Raw genomic sequence first — 17,254 nt, 5'->3', positions numbered from 1 at the left:
ATGTTTGTAGGATAAAGGTTCTTTCATAATTATATTCCTAAATGCCACTAGTATCTAGCTATCTAGTTAGTATTTTGGTATCTATTACCTAAATTAAAGCTGTCGTCCTATCTACCTGGGTAGCACCTAAAATGTTTCCTCATTTGTAACTTTATCCAGGACAACTTGCATTTTCAACTTGAAAATGTCTGTCCAATCTTAAGTAAAGCTCGAAATTTCCATAATCTTTCATGAAAAGCTTTCTCTAGAATGTTCTTGTTCCTTCCTCTTCTTCTTCTTTCTACTCTTTTTTTCTACCTTTTTCGATTCCCTTCTGTCTCCATCGTCTGTCCAATCTTAAGTAAAGCTCGAAATTTCCATAATCTTTCATGAAAAGCTTTCTCTAGAATGTTCTTGTTCCTTCCTCTTCTTCCTCTTTTTCTTCTTGTTCTTATTCTCTTCTTTTTTCTGCCTTTTTCGATTCCCTTCTGTCTCCATTTTCTAATCCTCCTCTCTCATCCTGTCTTCCTAGAATTTTCCTTCTTTTACTCGTAGGATTCAGGATTCTCGTGAAGAAGCTCTTCCAACCAACCATTTCCTCTTTATCCTTTTCCTGATTTAAACCTTTTGTTTTGCGTTGTTTCGATCCATCTCTCTCTCCCTCTCTCATTCTACTTGTTTTATCTTTTCTTTATTGATTTCTCTTACCTTTCCTTATTGTCCACTGTTTTCGCTTTCCATTTCAACACCTTTCACCTTGTTATCATTTTCTTTTCTCTGTGTAGGCTGAGTTTTTTTCTCCTTCTTTTTTCAAATTTCATGTCATTATTTGCTTCTTCGTTTACTTTTTTATTAGCACTATAAATCTCTTTATATTTCCATTATTAGCCTCCTAAGATGGCCTAATACTTTACAATATTGTGACACAAGCAGCGACATCCTTGGGATTCTTTTTTTTTTTTATATGTATATATATACTTCGTTTACTTTTTTATTAGCACTATAAATCTCTTTACATTTCCATTATTAGCCTCCTAAGATGGCCTAATACTTTACAATATTGTGACACAAGCAGCGGCATACTTGGGAATAGATGTACAAAAGAAGAAAGATGACAGAACACAACATATAGCTACCCCTCCTAAAGATGAAAAAGAAGACGAACAAGCAGAAGAAGCAAAAGAAGTAGACGAAGAAGAAGACAAAAAAAAGGAAAAGAAGAAGAAGAAAAATATAGAGAAGAAGAAAAAGAAGGGAAAAACCGAGGAAATTGTGGGGAAAAAAATGATGAAGGAAGCAAAAGAGAAAAAATATGCCGGGGATATTACACGATCGGAAAAAGTGTTTTGATAGAATACATATGGGGGGATCACGTAATATTAAAGGGGGAAAAAGTTGAATACGTTACAACAACACAACGCAGAGTATCATGGCAAAGAAAAGAAAAGGGGAGGAAAGACATAACGGAAATGGCGGGGTTTGAGCGGTTCTCAAAATGTGGGGATGCGTCCGTCAGTCCATCCGACGGAATTAGCGAGGTTTGTTCGTAGGTAGTTATTTTGTGTAAGCACTGTAAATTGATCCCTGATGGCCTAAAATCCCAGTTCTGTCAGGTTACTTAGCGCGCCTGCCTTATAAGCGCTAGGTCGCGGTTATATTCCCGCTCGAGGCAGATTTAATCCTAAAGAGATGAGGTTCGTCCTCGAAACGGCTGGCTTTCTCCTATCCTATCCTCGTTCTCTTTTTGATTTCGGGACGATAACACCTCAGCCATTACAGCTTTCTCTATGTCAAACTTCTTTTTTAGGAGCCGCTGCTGGATATGTATATTGCTGTCTAATATCACGTCTCGCACAATTTACTGCTAAAAGGGAAACCAAGTAGGTACCTAGGTACTAAATAAAAAAAAGGAGTAGAAGGAGAAGAAAAAGAAGTGGAAGAAAAAATAAATAAATAAAAGAAGAAGGAACTGAAATTTCCACATAGCCGGGCCGGCTTAACTCGCCTAGATCAGGGACTTTAGACAGAATATACATATTTAAAGAGTTGAAAGATAGAACAGTAAGGTTAAAGGGAACAGTAAGGTTAACGAAAGAGAACAAAGAACAAAGTTAGTTATGAATTCTCACAGTGTTCTGATACTTCTGATGACACAAAAGCAGTAATCTAGATTTTCAGAGCGAAAAAAAAAATCAAGAAGGATTTGCGAAGAATGAAATACATCGTCAGGAAATGGAAGAAGAAATTGATGATAAAGACGCAGGAAGTCGAAAAGAAGAAGAGAGTAAAAAGGGACTTGAAAAAGATTAAAGATGAAGAAGTAGAAGAAGAGTATGAAGAAGAAGACGAGGAAAAGTAAAAGACAAAAGAAGGGCGAGGAGGAAGAAAGAACAGAAGAGAGGTGGATAAAGACTGTACGTAACTATTTAGAAGAAAAAGATAAAAAAAGAAAAGTTGAAAGCTTGAAAGAAAGGAAATGAGAAAGATACGAAAAGAAGAAAGAGAAACGAGAAGGAGGACAAGAAGAAGAAGGAAGAAAATGAAGAATTGATGGAAGGAGAAGAGAAAAAGAAGGAAAAGGAATTTGAGAAACAAGAAACAGATTTCAAAAGTAGAAGTGTAATAGTCAAGGTAGGTCAGGTAAAAGGGTTTAACAAACTTGGAAGAAAAAAGAAGAAACACAGAAGAAAATCTTCTAACAAACAAAATGATCAGCTTAAACATGATAGGAAAATACTACAAGAGGAAATAAAAGGAAAAGGAGATCAACAAAACAATATTGCAGATCAAACAAAAGAAAGAAGACGAAGAGGAATTAAAAGAACATAGAAGAAGAAATAGATAATGATGGAAAAGAAGATGATGATTATAAGCTAGCAATACTAACTCGTAGAAAAAAAAATGAAAAGGAGAAATCAAAGATAAAAGAAATATATAATCCAGGGATTTTCAATCCAAACTATCAGTATTGTTTCAAAAACTAAATACATTGTTTGTAAAAGGAGAAGATGGAAGAAGATGAAGAAGGAAAAAGAACTGAGGAGATTTATTTGAAAAATAGTATTTCATTCCACCGACCATATAGTAGGTACGTTGAATGAACCATTACGAGATGAGTTAGTGAAGTTAAGCAACACTGAGCGTGGTTGCTATCTGAATAGGTGACCGATTGGGCTCAAATTAAACGAATTCGAAACGATAAACTAAAGTTCATCAAGTATCTATCCATCTAGCTCTATCTATTGTTTCTCTTTCTCTCTGTACTCGCCAACCCCCATCAGATCCATAGGAAGAAAATTTTGTACCTTATGAGGTAGAAAAAATGTACCTCAGCTCCGGCTCTACCTGGGATTAACGCCTATGGTCCCTGAGTCAAGTGATGCGGCGAGTCTTGCACATTGCATACCCAAATTAGTTACCAGGCGTTCATAAAAATTGATAGTAAAAACCAGCGTTAACCCATTTGCGCCCGCTGATCCCAAATGAGTGGTCCGGTGCCAGACTTGCCTAACCCACAAATTTGAGCTACCTCCATTAGGAGGAAGTACTAAAAAATATCTGTTCCCAGCATCGACAACTATGTTTCCAAGTGTCTGATGACATGAAATACTATGTTGCTGGAATACTTCATTTCAGGGTGTGAAAATTTGGCCCAACTTTAGGTCTGATTATCTCAATTTGAAGAAACTGAGTCAAGTCTGGCACCGAACCACTCGAATGGGAACAAATATATTTGGGGTCAGTGGTAAGTTGTTACGACATATCCGATTATAACCTAGCTTATTATGTTCTATGGACCATTATGTAGGAGGGGAAGACAATGGTGGAGGTAGGAGAAGAATAAGAGGCGGGAAGGAGAAGAAGGAGGAGGGGTGAAGGAAAGTGGGAAGAAGAGAGAGGTGGATAAGTATATGCATTATGTAGGAGGGGAAGACAATGGTGGAGGTAGGAGAAGAATAAGAGGCGGGAAGGAGAAGAAGGAGGAGGGGTGAAGGAAAGTGGAAAGAAGAGAGAGGTGGATAAGTATAGAGAAAATGAGGGGAAGGAGGAGAGGGAAAGTAAGAGAAGAAGAAGAGAAGGGGAGGGGAGGCAAAGGAGAAAAAATGGGAATAGAGAAAATGATAGAAAGTAGGGAAAGAAGGAGAGGGAAAGTAGGAGAAGAAGAGAAACGGGGAAGAAAAAAGAATAGAGAAAATGAGGGGAAGTAAGAGAGGGAGAAGATAGGGAAAGTAGGAGAAGAAGGAGGGGGAGGAGAGAGAAAGAGGAGAGGGGCGGTAGACGGGAAATGGAAAGAGGAGGGAAGGGGGAGATTCAAGAGGGAGAAGATAGGGAAAGTAGGAGAAGAAGGAGGGGGAGGAGAGAGAAAGAGGAGAGGGGCGGTAGACGGGAAATGGAAAGAGGAGAGAAGGGGGAGATTCAATAGGTAAATTGTGAACCTAACCCTTGGAAACAAGAGCTCTCTACCACCCAACCCGAAAAAGAGAGGACGCTTGAGAGAGAGAGAGAGATGGAAAGAGAAAAGAGAGAGAGAAAGAAGAAGAAAGAGAGAGAGAGAGAGTGAGTGAGAGAAAGAGAGAAAGAAAGAGAGAGCGAAAGAGAGAGAGAGAAATGTCAATAGCGACAACAAAAGTTGTACAGGCAATGAGAAATTGGAAACAAGAGCTCTCTACCACCCAACCCGAAAAAGAGAGGACGCTTGAGAGAGAGAGAGAGATGGAAAGAGAAAAGAGAGAGAGAGAAAGAGAGAGAGAGAGAAGAAGAAAGAGAGAGAGTGAGAGACAAAGAGAGAAAGAAGAAAGAGAGAGAGCGAAAGAGAGAGAGAGAAATGTCAATAGCCTGTACAACAAAAGTTGTATAGGCAATGAGAAATGAATGAGAGAGACATAGACGTAGGGAGAGAAAGAGGAGGAGAGAAAGAGGTTGAAAAAAAAGAGAGAGGAAGAGATGAGAGAGCAAGCTAATTTGAATTTATTGAAAAGAGATAAAAGTAAAGTGAAAGAAGAATAAAAAAAAGGAAAGAGCTAGAAGAAGAAGAAGAAGAAGAAGAAGAAGAGTAAAGAGTGTATTGTTATTTCCCTTCTTCTATTCCTCTCTCTTTCACTGTCTGTTTCTTTTCCTCTCTTTGTTATTTGTCTTCTTCTATTCCTCTCTCTTTCACTGTCTGTTTCTTTTCCTCTCTTTGTTATTTGTCTTCTTCTATTCCTCTCTCTCTCTTCCTCTCTCTTTCACTGTCTGTTTCTTTTCCTCTCTTTGTTATTTGCCTTCTTCTTTTTTGTTTTGTTTTTTCCTCCCGTTTCCCTGAGTCCTCTTTCTCCCTTGTTCTCTCCTCTTTCCATCACTGTTTATCTCTCTCTCCCCTCCTCAGTAAGTATTTACTTTTCATTCAAAATCCAATCTGGGTGGGATAGGGAGTGGCCGAAAACCTCAACAATTTCACAAATTTAATCTTTTTTTCTTTTTGAATAGTTTTAAATCCAGTTTTTTTTTACTTCACCTCTTGCTCTCTCTCTCTCTCTCTCTCTCTCTCTCTTTTCCTCCTGTTTTTTATCTCTCGCTCTCTTTTTTTTTCTCCCTCTACCTCTCTTCTCTTTCCCTCCTGTTTTTTTATCTCTTTCTCCCTTTCTCTCCTGTTTTTTTTTATCTCTCTCTATTCCTCCCTGTCTCTCTCTCTCTCCCTCCATCGTACTCTTCTTTCCAGGACTTTCGCAAGGCTTTTGATTTTTTCATCGAGGACAGATATCCCAGATATACCCCTAATATCAAATTCAAAGAACATACTTTAGATATAGGATGTTTGTTTCGATATAGCTATATGATGTGTTGATATTCCATAAAAAATTAATAAACCCACCAAAAAAAGCTGTACGATCAAACATCAAACCTTGAAATCCTCATCAAAATTCTGAAAAAGACATTGACAGATTTTGAAATGAAAAGCATGTTTTTTCCCCCGAGTCAAAGGGATTTTTTTCTAAGTCATACATAATAATTTTCATTTTCACGTAGGGTTTTATTAATATTTCCTCTACATTTTTTTTTTAACGTAACTACCTAGGTCGGTATTTTCAAAATTTACATTCCCCTTTTTTTTGTCCCTCTCCCTAAACCCTTTTCATTTCGTCCCTGCCATCCTGGAAATAGAACGTGGCCTATTTTTTTCATATCATCATCCATTCATCCCTTCATACGCCCTCTCGTTCCAATTTTTCCCTCGTCGTCATCCCCATTTTTCCCTCGTCTCATCCCATTTTTTCCTCGTCTCATCCCCATTTTTCCCTCGTCTCATCCCATTTTTTCGCCTGTTCACACTGCACACATTTTTAGTCCGTCCTTCCTTTATTATTACAATAGTAATAAAAAGGTATAAGGGACGGACTATTGTATTAGCTTCGTTCTTTGTTGGCAATGTGAACACACTAATTTATTTGTCACTAAAAATTCGCGACGAAGAAAAATTCGTTCCGTGCACTGTGAACAATCTGTTATTTTTTTACCTGATGCTTGGTTCCAGTTGTTGTCGACGGGAATTCGCCTTACCATACTTATTCTGTGGACGCAGCTTTTAAAATAGTCTTTCCGAAAATTTTCTATGACTATAATTTGTCGAGTGTATTGGAACACAAACATCACATGCCTTCAGACACACTCCATTTGTCAAGGGTATTAAGACTCTAGGTTTATCTTGCCCTTGGGATCAATTTAATCTGAAGAAACCATTTTACTGATGAAAATTTGTAATAAAACAATAACCAAGGCTTAAAAACAGAATGGAGCGGGGAGCATTAAGCTCTATACCCTACAGTCTGTTTTTAGCCTTACTTATCCACCTGCAATTTCTCACACACTGGAAAATCCTGCTCTTCAATATAGGCAATAGAAAACGGTATTGTCTTTGGTTTATTTAGAAAATTTGAAAGGGGGGGGGGAGATTTCAGAATTTTCATTGTATCTATAAAACAATGCAACATTTGGGAAAGGTTTGTTCTACGCACTAACAAAGGTAATCAATGTTGGAAGCAGGAGTTACTAGCCCTTCCATCTTATTTCTCAACTGCATGTTGGGGAAATGACCACCAGACAGTTACTTTTACTTTAGACAATGTCTTGACAGCTCTGCGTACGGTTTCATCAACTTTCAGACAGTTACGCGTACGTAGGTACGGTTTTTGTCGTATTTGTACGACTTTTCGACCATTAGGGGTACCTACCTTCTGAAGATTATTTTGACATGGGTACTTGGGTAGTGGTCTCAGAGAAAAAGAGAGAGAGAGAGAGAAAGATAGAGAGAGAGGTAGAGAAAAAGAGAAAAGAAGAGAGAGAAAAGAGAGAAGGAGAGAGAGAGAAAAGAGAGAGAGAGAGAGAAAAGAGAGAGAGAGAGAGAACGGACGTAGTTGAAAGTTTTTCCCACCAAACTTTAGAAGCGGTGTTGTCATGACGACGCTTTTACACTCGTGGAAGGGAAAAAAACGAGGTACTTATATTTTACACCAGAGGTTCCCAATCTGTTGTACGCGTACCACTAGGGGTACGCTGAAGTGGTAGCACCTAAATGGGAAGTATTGTGTCTCTTCTCGCCCATCTGATGAGAGGCATGCTACGGAATGGGCATGCTACAACACAGATCACATGCGTCTAATGTAGCAGTCGTTTCATTGCTACGAAATAAAAGCGCCGGTGGAACAAGCATTTCTGGTGGTACGCGAAGAGATGTGAAAACCAATTTTTTATCATTTGTCTCGTAAATACGAAAAAGACTAATCTCGTCACCCTATAGTTGGGAGAGAAAAAATCTACAATCAGCAATACACGAAAAAATTGTGACATCGTACTACAATTAACAAAAAATTTCGCCTGCGGCGCTATAATATCTTTATTTAATCCATAAACTACACGAAATTGATGTTTGGTGGTACGCCAAAAGAACCTTGAGTTGTCAGGTGGTACGCAGTGCTCAAAAGTTTGGGAACCTCTGTTTTACACTGTTGCCACTATCGATTTAAACAGCGCGTTTCCCCTCCTCTCCCTTCTCTCGCTTCTTCCCCTCTCCCGGCTTCTGATTCCCTCCCTCCGTGCATTGTTGCAGGTGTTAGTGTGTGAGAGAATAGTGCGTGCGAGAAAGAGGGAGAAATAGAAGAAGAGAGAGAAAGAGAGGGAATGAGGGAGAGAGAAATGGAATTACAAATGTTTTGTGTGCGAGGGAGAGGGAGACAGGGAAAGAGAAAGAAGGAAGGTAGAAAGGGAATTATAAATGTGCTAGAGCTAGAGAGAGTGTCTCGAACAAATGTGTGTACGAGCGAGAGAGGGAAAATGAGAGGGAGAGAGAGAGAGATGGAATTTTTCAATGAGAATAGTAATCAACAACTTTTTTTGTCAATTTGAAGTCACACAAAGGTTCTTTTCATTGTTACCACAACAAGAAAACCACCTTTTTACAATCCATTATAATAAATCGTTTCATTTTCTTACTCTATTTCCTTTCCTGCTCTCATTCCCCTCACCACAAATTTTCTCCGAAATCTCAGAATACATAACCTCAAAACCTCGGAAGCAGAATACATAACCCCACATATTGGCAATGATCGAAAAAGAAGTAAAAAAAAAGGAAAGAAAAATCGAGGGACAAACGACATTCACATGAAAAATAATGAAAAAGGAGGGATCAGAAAGGCAATTTTTACTGAAGATAATAATGGTACATGATAAAATTACAACAAATATACTGAGGATGCTTACAAAGATCAGAGTGGATAGTATTCTGATAACAAAATTACTAGCGTTGGTAGAAGAATTAAGAATAATTACGCAAATCTAACTGATCCAAGTACAGACAATAAAGAAATAAAAGAATTTAATGATGGCAATTTATTTAAATTGCACAATGCTATAATTGGTGGAAATGAAGAACTGGAAGAAGTTACTGACAAAGTTATTAAATGCGAATATTATGCTAAGAGAGTTGAAGAAAGATAATTAATAATAATAATAATAATAATAATAATAATAATAATAATAATAATAATAATAATAAAAAATACTCGTAAGAGAACAAATATACGTAAATAAAATAATACACCCAAGACATGTGGAAGAACCTCAGTAGAAAGCAATTTCACGGAAACCCTTGATAAAAATGCTGAGGATTTACCGATAGTTGAAATGATGCTAAGAATCGTCAGACATCTTGATGAGTTTGGAAATAAACAACATCGAAGTTATGAAGAAATTAAAGGAAATGGTGTTGTTAAAGATAACGATTCAAATGAAATGGAAAATGAGGATCGTGCTGGAACATCGGATGATATTGAGGTCGGAATGGGGAATAATGGAGAAGATGTTATCAGTGGGATGATTAAAGAAATAGAAGATGATGATTAAAGAAATGACAGAATATTATGACAAAACTAGTAATGAAGATTATTACAAAACTACAAATGAAGATTATCATTATGACAAAACTCGTAATAAATAAATTTGAAGAAGAATTCCATGCTAGAATACCAGAAACTAATGGTATAATATTTACTAAGAAAATAACTAAAAGAACAATAGATAATTACTGAAGATAATTATGGTACATGATAAAATTACAACAAATATACTGAGGATGCTTACAAAGATCAGAGTGGATAGTATTCTGATAACAAAAATTAAAGAAATGACAGAATATTATGACAAAACTAGTAATGAAGATTATTACAAAACTACAAATGAAGATTATCATTATGACAAAACTCGCAATAAATAAATTTGAAGAAGAATTCCATGCTAGAATACCAGAAACTAATGGTATAATGTTTACTAAGAAAATAACTAAAAGAACAATAGATAATTACTGAAGATAATAATGGTACATGATAAAATTACAACAAATATACTGAGGATGCTTACAAAGATCAGAGTGGATAGTATTCTGATAATAAAATTACTAGCGTTGGTAGAAGAATTAAGAATAATTACGCAAATCTAACTGATCCAAGTACAGACAATAAAGAAATAGAAGAAGTTAATGATGGCAATTTATTTAAATTGCACAATGCTATAATTGGTGGAAATGAAGAAATGGAAGAAGTTACTGACAAAGTTATTAAATGCGAATATTATGCTAAGAGAGTTGATGCAATTTATTTAAATTGCACAATGCTATAATTGGTGGAAATGAAGAAATGGAAGAAGTTACTGACAAAGTTATTAAATGCGAATATTACCTATGCTAAGAGAGTTGATGAAAGATAATCAAAAGAACAGGAAGAAAAAAATGTCACAAGAGAGAATGAAGTTGATGAGCACATTGAAGTTACTGAACTCTTTATTGCCAAAATTATCTTTGTTGCTTTGAGACCAACCACTATTGATGAAGTTCATAAAGAATCTACTAAAAGACATTACTGATGAAATTATAATAAAGAATCTACTAAAAGACATTAGGATAAATATAATAAAGAACCTGCTAAAAGAAATTAGTGATAAAGTTAATAAAGAATCTACTAAGTCACAAGAGAGAATGAAGTTGATGAGCACATTGAAGTTACTGAACTCTTTATTGCCAAAATTATCTTTGTTGCTTTGAGACCAACCACCAACAATGAAGTTCATAAAGAATCTACTAAAAGACATTAGGATAAAGATTATAAAGAAGCGGCTAAAAGAAATTAGTGATAAACTCAGATAAAGCTAATAAAGAATCTACTAAAAGTCATTCTAAAGAAAACAGAACGTGCAACAATGGAAGTCTCGTAAATTCTCAAGTGGAAAATAACGCCAACCTCTCCAGAATTCCAGAAACGTTCCGGGTCAAGAGGTCACCAGGGGTTTTCACAGGATGGGGAAGTGCTGCACAACGCCATTATTCCACGCCAGAGTCAAAACTGTGAGGTCGGGGGACTTGGCGTTCTCCTCCGGCATGAAGTCCATGCTGTCGAGACGGCCAAACGCAGGCCAAATGTCGAGCCGATGCCGGGAGTGAATTTCAATGTTGACCCCAATGTCCAGGCGGTAGAGGCCGATTACTGGAGCATGCCGGAAGGAGACGGCCAAATATCGGCCGCTCGGGTCCAGAGCAAGGGAGTGGATGGGGTCGAACCGTCTTTTGGCGGTGGTGCCTGTTGGAAACGTTCCTTTGACAGAGTACGGTTTGTTGAGGCCGTCATTGTCAATTCTGGCTGCCCTTCCATATCTATTGCGACAGTTTTCACTTTTGTTAAAGTCAACAACTCTACAGGTACAGTTCTGGTCATTTTTGTTGAATTCGTCATTTCTGTTGGTACAGTTGGTTCTGCTACCGTCATATTCCGTGCCGATGCAACTTGGTCTGTTGTAATCAATCACGCTGAAGGAACCATCGATTGTGTTCGAGTCAGTTTCCGCAGACGATCCATTTCTTTGGATGCAGCTTTCTCTTCTGTCAAAGTCTATAATTCTGTGGTAGTTTCTTTTGAAGTCGTTAGTTTCGTTGGAACAATTCGTTCTGCTATTGTAATGAATCGAACTGAAGGAATACTTTGTGGTAAGGTTAGTACAGTTGTCTTCGTTTGTGCTAGTCGTCGTTGAATCAATATTCCTACAGTCATGCTCATTGTTACAGTCATGTTCATTGTTACAGTCATAATCGGTACAGTTATCCATACTGCAGGAATCTGATTTGTTACTTATACAAGCGGTATTGTTACATCCGTCATTTCTGCAATCATTCATACTAGAACCATCGTCATTTCCAGTTCTGGCATTTCTATCATTGCTGTCAAAAGAATCAGTTCTATTGAAAGAGTCCGATTTGTTGACACAATCAGTTCTGTAAGTGTCATTTCTGTTGGCACAACCATTAGTGTTCTTTGAGCCTTGATCTCTGCTGGTAGAACTTCTGGTAGAGTCCTTGCTACCAAAGGAATCATCATTGGAAGAACCGTTTCCATTTGAACAATCTCTTCTATCGAATGTCCCATTTCTGTCAACTGGGGCAGTTCTATTACAGTTATTCGGTTTGAAGTTATTATCGCCGCGGTCAAAGTCTTCTAAGAAGGATCTGGTGTCAAGTAGTGGAGTTGCACGCTTGTCCTCGATCCCTGTGAAATTGCAAAAGATAAATATTATCCATTATTAGTTTAAGGCCTCTTTGAAAAGTCAAGCTTTGAAAAGCCACATTTTAGGTTACATTGCAAAGGAAAATCATGTACTTTTTATTTGTATTTTCTAACATAGTTTCATTTATTTTCTTAAACACTGCATTTTACATTGTTTTCTTCTACATACCTAGTATTACCATTTAAACGTATTAATTGGACTTTAGTTCTCGGAAAAAAAGATTGTGCTAGCAATAAAGAAAGGGTACCATGACCTGTTTATTGTTTATGTACAATGTTCAAGTCTCAAAGATCGAACGCTTTCTTGTTTTCTTATTCTTCAAAGAATTTAATTTTATGCTAAATGGAGCACAAAAAACAGCTTTGCCCCGTTCCCCCAAAAAGCCTCACGCTTCCCGCAATTACTCCATCCCGCAAAAACACTTCCTGGCCCTGCGCAGACCCCCCACGGGGATCCGAAATTGAAGCAAAGAAACTGAAAAATCCTTGACCCGGATTTCCCTTTACTGCCGTCGGAATTTTTTTTTAAAACATTTGTAAGAAAACGAGCCGAGGCCGAAGGCTGTCGCTTAGGGGGTAAGGTCGGGGTTGGGGGTAGGGTCGGGGCAGTAGGTTGGGGTTAGGGTCGGAGTGGGGCAAGTCATTTGCTCCAAGGGTCCCCGGGGGCAGACGAGGCTGTAAGAGGGAAGAAAATTCCTTACATTGGAAAATGGAAATGAAAACTTGGAAGTTTGTTCAGATAAATGTTCCCGAGCAAGTTACAGGGATAAATGTTCTCAATGTAACTTACAGGGATCAGGGATAAATTTTCTCTTTATGTTTCTGATAGAGCAATGATTTTGTGTGCCAAATTTTATTGCGAATTGAAAAATAAAAAGGATATTGACTCTTTGGCCGTTACCGCCTTTCTCGGATTTTTCGTTTTTATGTTCCCCGGTTGCCGTTTTTACCCGCCTCATCTTTGGCAAGTGGCGGAGCTGTGCCTTTGGCAGAGGGTAGACTTAAAAATTTAGACCGAATACAATACTTTCATTAGTAATAGAAAGTAAAAATGGCAGATGACTTGGAGAAAATTAGGCTTGAGGTTTGAAAATTGTTAAGGCTCTGAGCTAGGACAGTGAGGGACATGTAGTATCAAAGATCAAGGAGGGGTCATTTCTGTTTAAAAAAACCCTCTTCTTCAGAGACCTCCTGAGTTTTTGATTTCTGGTCTGGAGAATAGGTTAAAATATAAGAGGCAACACACAAAAGGTCACTTTTAGCTAAATTATTCCGTTTAGAGACGAGCTATTCCATTGTTGGACTTGGACTTTGAAAGTTCTCTCTTGGGCACTGAATGTTGATGTCCCTGAAGGCAGACAATTTTTTTTTTTTTTTAAGAGGTTTGACAGAGGGAACTGTAACTGCTGCTATGGTCTTATCGTCTCGAAAATCGAAGAGAGAAGGAAGACAGGATTAGGAGAAAGCCAGCCGTTCCGAGAACGAACATTATCCCATCAGGATAAAATCCGCCCCGGGCGGGAATCGAACCCACGGCCTAGCGCTTACAAGGGAGACCAACTAAGCTAACTAGGCTGGCAGACAATTTTTAGATCTTTACATAGCCGTGCTCCAACACTGGGTTGATGATTCGACTTCCCGTCTTTTTCTACATTGGGTAATAAAATGTTCTCTCTTCCTCTTTCTCCTCATCCTCTTTTTCCTCCTCTTAATCTTCCTCCTCCTTCTCCTCTTCTCTTCCTTCTAGTCCTTCTGCGCCTCTTTCTTCTCCCTATCCTATTCCTCCTTCTCTTACTCCTTCATCGCCTTTTCATTGTCCTCTTTCTCTTCTCCTCCACCTACGCCTCTTCCTCCTCCTCTTCCTCCTCTTCTTAATCTTCCTTCTTCTCCTCCTCATACTCTTCCCTCGTTCTCTTCCTCCTTCACAGCCTTTTCCTCGTCCTATTCTCCAATACTCTTCTTCCTCCTCCTCCTTCTCCTCCTCCTCCTTCTCTCAGTGTTTGTAGAATAGATTTTAATTTTACAGCTTCCCCTCCCCTCGTCTCTCTTCCACTGCCTTCGTCGGTCTCTTACTCCTCTACCGCCTTTTCACTGTCCTTTTTCTCTCCTCCTCCACCTACGCCTCTTCCTCCTCCTCCTCTTCGTCCTTCTTCTTCTCCTCCTTCTCGTCCTCCCCCTTCTCCTTCTCTTCCTTCCCCTCCTCCTCCTTCTTCTCCTCTCAGTGTTTGTAGAATAGATTTTAATTTTACAGCTTCCCCTCCCCTCGTCTCTTCCACTAGGGGAAATGCTGTCATCATAGCTTGTATCTCTATAAAGTTATAGACTTGTGTAGCATGTATTAACAATGTAGCTTCTCGAATTGACAACGGAGCTTTCGTAGGGAAATTTAATGGCTGTCCCCAGGATTTTTTATTTATTCTCGTAGCTTTATTTATTTTTGTAGCGACATTTATTTTATTGGAAGAATAAAATGAATTCGAAGTAAGTTCCAAGTTTGCATTTAGTTTATGTGTCACCCATATCACTATTAGCTTCTTTAATGATTTAGTCAGCTCCCATGGCGTAGTGGTCACTGCGCTCGCCTTGCACGCGGGAGACCCGGGTTCGATTCCCGGCGGGGTCAAGAAATTTGTATCATACAAATGATTGATTCCGTGACTGGCTGTTGCGGGGCCCACTCAGCCTCGTGAGGGAAATGAGTAGCTATGACATATAAATGCGCATAGCGACCGGTGCCAGCATGGTAGGTAAACATTGGATTTTAGGATTATTAAATTATTGGGAAAATCCTACAATGCTGCAGTGAGCACCAAAGTTGTGACATAATAACACAAAAAAACTGCATTTACATTTTTTTTTTACATTTACATTATTATTATTAATATTATTTTGAACAAACGAAGAAACTGCTGGGAAAAAGGGACTCTAATCCTATGTCAATGAAGTATTCTGAAAAAATCTCCATAAAGTGTTCGAATTCGAATTGTCACTGCTACAACAACAACATCTGGACAATCGCGAGCTGCTAGCTTTTCCAAAAGTTTACTAATTAGCGTCACTTACCCCAAGTACTCAGAACATTCAGGAGCAAAACGACCCACAGGGAATAGGGATGCATACATCCCCTTGAAAACTCTATAGCCCATGATCCCAAGCAAGAGCTCCTTTCAAAACTAGGATCTCTAAACCAACACTTCAATAGAACCCATTAGAAACTAGATTCTTTGTCCCTATTAGTGTTGACAACTGCTGTAGATAGGGCATTTTAGACCCTATTTATACTTGCCATTGGTAGGTAATTTCAGTAAATTGTTTACTGACACGCTAACCGTGAAGGTCACAGGTGGAAAACGCACATTGTTTCATAAAGGATTAATAAATTAAGAGAAAACGCTAATTAGAGGAGAGGCAATGAGTCTATTCTTTTAGGCAAGAAAGTCACAAACATATGTGATGTGTCATAGAGTCATAGTAATAGAGCATATGAGAAAAATAAATCACCTGTCCTAATTATGTACCCATTATAATATTGAAGCATGAACTTTGCACATGCACACTCAGGAGGCATCTAAACTGGAAATTGTGGCACCTTTACATGAGAGAAACAATAATTAAAATTTTATTGATGAGCTGCGCATAGTTTGGATTGTCACAATGACGCAATATACTACTCAGACAGAATTGTTAGATTAATATTAGATTGAAATGATTGAAATTTAATAGGTGATACTGCCATTGAACTTGTAAATCACTAAATTCCACTTATTCCTCCTGATTCTATCAGGATGTAATTTGTCCATTCTTCCTTTCACGGGAAGGGCCTACTACCGCACAGACTAGATTTGTCTTTACGCCCCCCAGTTTGAGAACCTCTGAGGTGGGAGGAGGGGAAGAAGAAGAAAATGGAAAGAAAGTATACAAGAATACAAATTCAATCTACTTAGCCCGAGTGAAAGTAGATATCATTTTATCTCTCTCTTCTCCTCCTCCTTTCTCTCCCTCCCTCCTTTCCCCTCTCTCCTTGCAACTCTCCTCCACCTCCTAATTTCTCTTTCCTCCCTCCCTCTCTCTCTGCCCTTCTTTCTACCTCCCCACCTAATATCTCTTTCCCTCCTATCCTTCCCCCCCCATTTTTCCTTATTTTCAAATTTTTGGCCTCGTTCCAAGAACACCCGCCCTCTCGGCACAAATATTGTTCCACCGCTTTCTTGGAAACAAAATGTCTCTCGTCGTTTTTCGTATACAAATTGTGTAATCTGTTACAAAACGATTTTCTTATCGCGTGTGCAAGCTATGTGTGACACCTTGATGGAATTTACTCCCCCCCGTCACCTTTGGCGAGGGAGCTCGAGAAGTCGTTTGGGGGGTTTTGTGGTACCAGGAACTTTCGTGAAACAACTTTGTTAGTTTTTTTTGTGCTCTAGATTTAGCCAAATTCAGCTTGGTTTTTTTCTTGTTTCTAGGTTCTTATAGACTATTATGGTGATTTTAGCGATCAAAAATTGATCATATCTCAGGATCGGTTTAGATTTTCGCAAAATCCTTTCTTATTGCAAACCTAGACCTTAAAGGAATATTCCTACCAAATTTCAGCTTTCTGGGTGTTGTGGTTCTCGAGATAGAGCGATCAGTGTGTGAACTATGAAATGTGAATGAGTGAATGGATCTCGTTCTTATAATATAAGATTTTTATTGATTTCTCAGTATCGAGGTAGTTGACAGCTAAAAAATCGTTCATTGTATCGTTCATTGAGAAATGCGCATCGTGTAATTGTAAGTAACAAACATGGTATCTTAAGGCTAAATAATTGAGAAATCACATTGATTGATCTCAGGTACCATAAGCATTGTACAAAACAATACAGCTAAAAAATGTTAAATCGGCAGGATTAAGTTTGGATTTGGGAATTCCCGATTTTATGAAAGATAAAAGATTAGACTTGGCCATAACCTATGGTAACATTTCTTCCATAGGCCATTTTTTTCTCCCCTTTTTTACAGTTAGGTAAGTCTGTCGAGGGACATTGGTGGACAGGACCCTATATTTTTCAGATAGGCATCATGTGTTGACATGAGTACCCTGTATCTTATTTTTGTAAATAGGTAGATACAATTTGTTGACACGTGCTAAGGTAGGTTTTTTCTTCACGGCTTTCTAAGAAAAGTATGTGTTTAAGGGGGGGGGGGGGAAAGAGGGG

General features: G+C 38.3%; 1 protein-coding gene across 1 annotated transcript in view; it reads right to left on the bottom strand.

The window, feature by feature from the left end:
* Nucleotides 1-10,777: 10,777 nt before the first annotated feature.
* The window catches only part of LOC113471248, a gene marked incomplete at its 5' end in the record, with an annotated part of 10,518 nt that continues 4,041 nt past the window's right edge, over nt 10,778-17,254 (bottom strand). Inside the window, one exon of the mRNA XM_026830249.1 lies at nt 10,778-12,038. Within this exon, the coding sequence (XP_026686050.1) occupies nt 10,792-12,038 (1,247 nt within the window). The remainder of the gene's footprint in view (nt 12,039-17,254) is intronic.

Source organism: Diaphorina citri, unplaced genomic scaffold, assembly GCF_000475195.1.
Source record: "Diaphorina citri unplaced genomic scaffold, Diaci psyllid genome assembly version 1.1 scaffold2201, whole genome shotgun sequence".
NCBI classification, from domain to species: Eukaryota; Metazoa; Arthropoda; class Insecta; order Hemiptera; family Psyllidae; genus Diaphorina; species Diaphorina citri.
The sequence above is the reverse complement of the archived record's forward strand: the minus strand, read 5'-3'. Positions and strand labels throughout refer to the sequence as shown.